This window comes from Electrophorus electricus, chromosome 5 (assembly GCF_013358815.1).
Source record: "Electrophorus electricus isolate fEleEle1 chromosome 5, fEleEle1.pri, whole genome shotgun sequence".
Taxonomy (NCBI): domain Eukaryota; kingdom Metazoa; phylum Chordata; class Actinopteri; order Gymnotiformes; family Gymnotidae; genus Electrophorus; species Electrophorus electricus.
In genome coordinates, this window is record NC_049539.1 from 17,560,544 (window position 1) to 17,566,690 (window position 6,147).

A 6,147-nucleotide genomic window follows, 5' to 3' on the forward strand; every position below is an offset into this window, starting at 1 on the left:
TTTGTCAACATGGTTCTGTGTTTAATATCAGTCACTTTGAGCAGGTTGTCTGCTATGGTGTTCTGTTTCATAGACAGTTAATACTGCATTTTGCTTTGTTTTTGAAGTGATATAATTTGGCTTGATCTGATTGTTTATATTTCAGTGATTTTTCTAATTTCAGAGGAATTATGAATTTTGTGTGAGGGTTGGCACCAGGCGGAGGCCTCGCGTCAACCACACCACTAATCAGGCTTAACACCCAACAGCTGGGATAGACCTTATATAAGCCCAGTGACCCAGTCATACAGTGCTGGGTCTTAGTAAAGTTTTGAGCCAAGCTCCTAGCTGGTAACTTTGGGTATTGAAGTCTGTGAGCCCTTGTGTTGCACCTTTTTTGTGCTCTGCGAGCGTGTTGGTGTTTTTCCCTTCGCTAGTGTTCCACTCTCAAGTCTGTCTCGCTCCCGAGGCTTCCCTTAGCCATTCAAGTTCCTCCCCGTTTTATGGTTTTGTTTGGGAAGTTTTAGTTTGAGTTTTCCCCAGTGCATCGGGGTTGCCATTTCTTCCTGTGGCGTCCTTTGTTCTCCCTTTTTCCATGCTTGGTGTGGTGTTTAGTTTTTCCCATCCCTCCACTGAACCCTGGGCTACGTGGCTGCTAGTCTCCTTCTCAGTCTCTGCTACTGCTCTGATCAAGGTCGTTTTCCTGAATAGAGCAGAGGCTTCACTGCCGTGAAACATGATGGTGCCATTGTGATAAACGTTCACAATTAGGATGATGTTATCCTCATCTTCATCTTCAATAAATATCTTCCATTACATATGCCCCTTTTTATTTGTGGCTTGATATGGCACAGACAGCTCTGTGCCAGGCTTCACTATATTCTGTATACAACAGGAGACTGGTGATGGTGGTTTGGTTCACTATATTATTTACTAGCTACAATAGCATAGGAGCTACTTTTTGGACAAATAAAGTACTAAAATGTATTCAAATTACTGTGAGGTTGATGTTCTTACCTCAATATTCCCTGAAAGAAGGCTTGAATGTAAATGATCCTTTTATGTTTCATGTAATTTTTCCCGACTTCCTTGGCTTTATCCTTAGTTTTGTCCTTAGCTGCAAGATGCTACTGTTCCACTCCTGTTAGCTGCTGTGTGTTTAGATGGTTTCTTGTGTTGTGGAGAAACTATCAAAATTGTTGTTCTCTTGTTTCTTACTTGAAAGTTGAGTTGTTGTTTTTTATCTCTTTACTAATTTACTTTGGTTTATCACATTTTAAAGCCCCTGTACTTGTAAGAATCTTAAGTGCTACAGTTAAACTTGGTAGTTAAACATGGAAGTACTCTCTCTTATCTGTGTGAGTGTGAGAGAGAGGGAGAGAGCTGTTATTTGTGTCTGAGAGAGAGACATAACTATTATGTGGGTGGGTGTGGGTGTATGTGTGAGCGAGAAAAAGAGAGACAGAACTATTGTGTGTGGGTCTGTGTGTGGCTCTTAACCGGAGGTTAGTCTCTCCTATACCCAGAGCTCTGTCTGTGCACCTGCAGGTTTAAGATCATTTTTGAACTATTTGTACTTGTTCACTTTAACACTAGGTATCTGAAATTGTGCACAAAACACAATGATCATTCAGGATTCAAATTGAAGTAGACACTTGGGACAAGACATCCATTCACATCCAGGCTTATTTGTTCATCATTTAGGTTCCGTTTGAGCTAATCTAATACAGAAGAAAATGTCAAAAAAACATAAAACACCTTTGAGTTTTTGGGTGTATAATGTGTCTATTGATGCTGGAGATTCAATTTCACTCATGCTCTACATTTCCTGGTTCACCAGTGTCTTTTCTAATAAATTTCCAAGTTTTGAGAATATACATGAAATGATTAAATAGCTAAGTAGCTAATGTTTTCCAGTAGGTGTTCTAGACTTCTCGAAAGTGTGCAAAAACCTCTCCAAATGCACACAAAGTCATCAGTCACTATGCATCAAGTTTGCATGTTTCTTTTTGCTAAAACATCAGAGTAAGATACTTTAGTAAGTTCCACAACAATATTAGCTTCATAGCATAATTGTTAGCATCATTAGGGGAAAATACTGTAGCTAATACTGTAAATGCTGTAATACTGTAAAGAAATAGTATACTTTCTCATTTATAATTATGATTTGTAGCAAGATTACGAATTTTCCCAGCAGTGAATAGAAACATCCAGTGATTTGCTATGCAAAAATTGAAGCTTGTCCATGCTAGCAGCCACGCTAGTCCAAGCTAGCAGCACCCAAACAACTCCACATAAACTGCAGCTAAAATAAGCCTCTTCCTTTCCATGATGGCTAAAAGTGTTGGCGATCAAATCATTCTTATGGTTGTACGAGTTTCACAAAACAGCGTCAAACCGATGTGCTAGGCTATCTGCTAACAACACTGAAGCACTGACAGTACACAGTATGCAGACCTTTAAACATTAAAGGGATGACTAAAAAAGGAAACCCAGGGGTCTACGTTTTCTTCTAACCCTCCTCTATTTGATGAAAGAGCTGCCAATCATGTGGCTTGCCCTAGAAACACTTGGAAACACCTGGAAGTAAATAATAGTCACCACCCCTTCCCCTTCCCCCTTCACACATAGGTGAGAATTGCCGTCACTCCAAGATGATGATGCTGGAATGGCCAATAGAAATCAATCTAAAATAGAAAAGGGGGTCTAATGCTTTAATCAGGAACACTTTTACGTCAGTAACGTGCATTTTGAGTTACTAAAGGCTGCATATTTTTGGTTTGCTTACGAAGGAACCGATCATGTGCTTTTATGCCCTGCTAAGGGGCGTTGGTGCATAAAGGGGTTTTAATCTGCACTTCTCACAGATATGTTTATCACTAATGATGGAGGAAGAGTAGCTAAACATGCTGCACTCAACACAAGCAATAAATGACTGAAGTCAAGATAGCTAGTAGACACTTAGCTTTGGTTAGTTGTTTGCATCAGCAAGTTTTGAATGGTTGAGTAGTCTCCGGTGACTTGTAGACATTGCTGATATCAGAATTACATGCAGTTGCAGAAAATGAATAAACAATAGGACAATAGTAAAGATTGGAATACCTAAACTGTTGTTCATGTGAAGGAATTTCAAAAATAGGAAACAGCATCACATGGACTTCGTTCATGACCTGTGTCTCATATTTTGTGCACACACACACACACACACACACACACACACACACACACACACACAATAAATAAATAAAATTAGTAATATCTTTTCGTTATCAAACTCCTTTTGTGTTGTCTGTAGATCCTCTGATTGAACTGTGTTTTTAACTATGTATTGCTTTGCAGATTATCTGGCTGTGGTCTCACCGAAGAGTCTTGCAAATCTCTCGCATCAGTTCTACAAACAGAAAACTCCACACTGAGAGAGCTAGAGATGAATAATAATAACTTGCAGGATTCAGGAGTGAAACACCTCTGTGCTGGCCTGAAGAGTCCACACTGTAAACTGGAGATTCTCAGGTAAGCTTTCTGTTAATTAATTCTCGAATGGAACCATTTTGGTGCACCATTTATCAAATATGATTGTCCTCTTCTTTAAAGAAAATACAAAACTGCCTTGTAGTGCAACATTAACATAGTTAAAATAGGAGCCAAATGTCACATTTCTGGTGAAACTAGCTGCATTTCATTAAATGACCACACTGTGGCCACAAAGAGTTACATTTTACTGCATGATCAGATTTTTCACAAGTAATAGTAAAAAAAAATTAAAGAATATAAATAATAATAACAATAACAACAAAAATAAAATAATTATTAGAATTATTATGATCTTATCATTATTATTGTTATGTTGTTAGTTAGGTAGCATGGTGACTTGGTGGTTAATTCATTTGCCTTTCAGCATTAGGGTCTTGGGTTTCAGTCCCTATCTGTGTGGGTTTCCTTCGGGGTCTCTGGTTTCCTCTCATAGTCCATAAACATGGAAGTTACGTTGATTGGATATTCTAAATTGTCCTCTTTGAATGTATGTTTGCCCAGTGATGGTTGGTGCTCTGTGTGTTTATGTATGTCCAGTAATTTTTGGTAATTCACAGGCAGTAAGAGAGAGACAGGACACAGCAGAGCAGCAGTAAGAGAGAGACAGCACACAGCAGAGCAGCAGTAACAGAGAGACAGGACACAGCAGACTGGTGATGGTGGTTTTGTTCACTGTATTCTGTATATAACAGTTTTGTTCACGGTATTACTTACTAGCTACAATAGCAAAGAAGCTACTTTTTGGACGAATCAAGTATTAAAATGTGGGGTTGATGTTCTTACCTCGATATTCCCTGAAAGAAGGCTTGAATGTAAATGATCCTTTTATGTTTCATGTAATTTTCCCTGACTTCCTTGGCTTTATCCTTAGTTTTGTCCTTAGCTGCAAGATGGTACTGTTCCACTCCTATTAGCTGCTGTGTGTTTAGATGGTTTCTTGTGTTATTGAGAAATTTCATCAAAATTGTTGTTCTCTTGTTTCTTACTTGAAAGTTAAGTTGCTGTTTTTTTTATCTCTTTACTAATTTACTTTGGTTTATCACATTTTAAAACCACTGTACTTGTAAGAATCTTAAGAGCTCCAGTTAAACTTCATAGTTAAACATGACAATACTTTCTCTTATGTGTGTGTGTGTGTGTGTGTGTGTGTGTGTGTGTGTGTGTGTGTGTGTGTGACAGAGAGTGAGAGAGAGAGACAGAGAGAGAGAGAAACTATTATCGGTGTGTGTGTGAGTGAGAGACAGAAGTATTGTGTGTGTGTGTGTGTGTGTGTGTGTGTGTGTGAAAAAGAGAGAGAGAGACAGACAGAACTATTGTGTGTGTGTGTGTGTGTGTGTGTGAGGCAGAGAGAGACAGCTATTGTGTGTGTGTGTGTGTGTGTGTGTGTGTGTGTGTGTGTGTGTGTGGAATAGCGAGAGAGACAGACAGAACTATTATGTATGTGTGTGTGTCTGTGAGAGACAGAGAGAGAGAGAGACAGACAGATCTATTTGTGTGTGTGAGAGACAGAACTATTATCAGTGTGTGTGTGTGAGAGAGACAGAAGTTGTTATATGTGTGTGTGTGTGTGTGTGTGTGTGTGTGTGTGTGTGTGTGTGTGTGTGTGTGTGAGGGAGTGAGAGACAGACAGATTTATTATTTGTGTGTGTGAAAGTTACAGAACTATTATCTGTGTGTGACAGAGAGTGAGAGAGACTATTACCGGTGTGTGTGTGAGTGAGAGACAGAAGTATTGTGTGTGTGTGTGTGTGTGTGTGTGTGTGTGTGTGTGTGTGTGTGTGTGAAAGAGAGAGAGAGAGACATACAGAACTATTATGTGTGTGTGTGTGTGTGTGTGTGTGTGTGTGTGTGTGTGTGTGTGTGGCAGAGAGAGACAGAGCTATCGAGTGTGTGTGTGTGTGTGTGTGTGTGTGTGTGTGTATGTGTATGTGAGTGAAAGAGAGTGAGGAAGAGATAGAGCAGCCTGACTGACTGATGGGGTCTGCCTCTCACACACTTGACTGACTGATGGGGTCTGCCTCTCACACACTTGACTGACTGATGGGGTCTGCCTCACACACACCTGACTGACTGATGGGGTCTGCCTCACACACACCTGACTGACTGATGGGGTCTGCCTCACGCACACCTGACTGACTGATGGGGTCTGCCTCACACACACCTGACTAACTGATGGTGTCTACCCCAAACAAACACCTGACTGACTGATGGGGTCTTTACACTAGTAAAATATTCTGCTCTCTGCATTCTGTCCAATCAATACTGCAATGTTCATTCCTCCATAATCACTACTGTGGTGTTTATTCCTCCATAATCACTTCTTTGTGTGTCTTCCAACAATATTTTCTGTTTGTATATTAGTGTATTTGTATTTGTGAAACACTGAATGAGATCTATGTTGTTCTGTTTCCTGTTATGCTGTTAGGGGTGGGATATTTTGATATTTGGACTCTGATTATGCCATTCACTGACTTATGAACCAACCATCCATTATTTGGTCACCTGTCTTAGGTTGCTAATGAATGTTATTTGTCATGTCTTTGTCCATTTTGTCTTTGATGAAGACACAGTAGTGTTGAAATGTTGCTGTGTTTGTAAAATTAAAAGGCTGAAAATGTATCAGTGTGTTCCAGA

The 6,147-nt window shown here is 39.7% G+C and overlaps 1 protein-coding gene across 1 annotated transcript in view; it reads left to right on the top strand.

Annotated features, from left to right (window-relative positions):
* Nucleotides 1-6,147, top strand: part of LOC113568021 (NACHT, LRR and PYD domains-containing protein 3-like) — a 31,067-nt gene that overhangs the window by 14,542 nt on the left and 10,378 nt on the right. Inside the window, exon 3 of the mRNA XM_035526479.1 lies at nucleotides 3,319-3,492. Within this exon, the coding sequence (XP_035382372.1) occupies nucleotides 3,319-3,492 (174 nt within the window). The remainder of the gene's footprint in view (nucleotides 1-3,318; nucleotides 3,493-6,147) is intronic.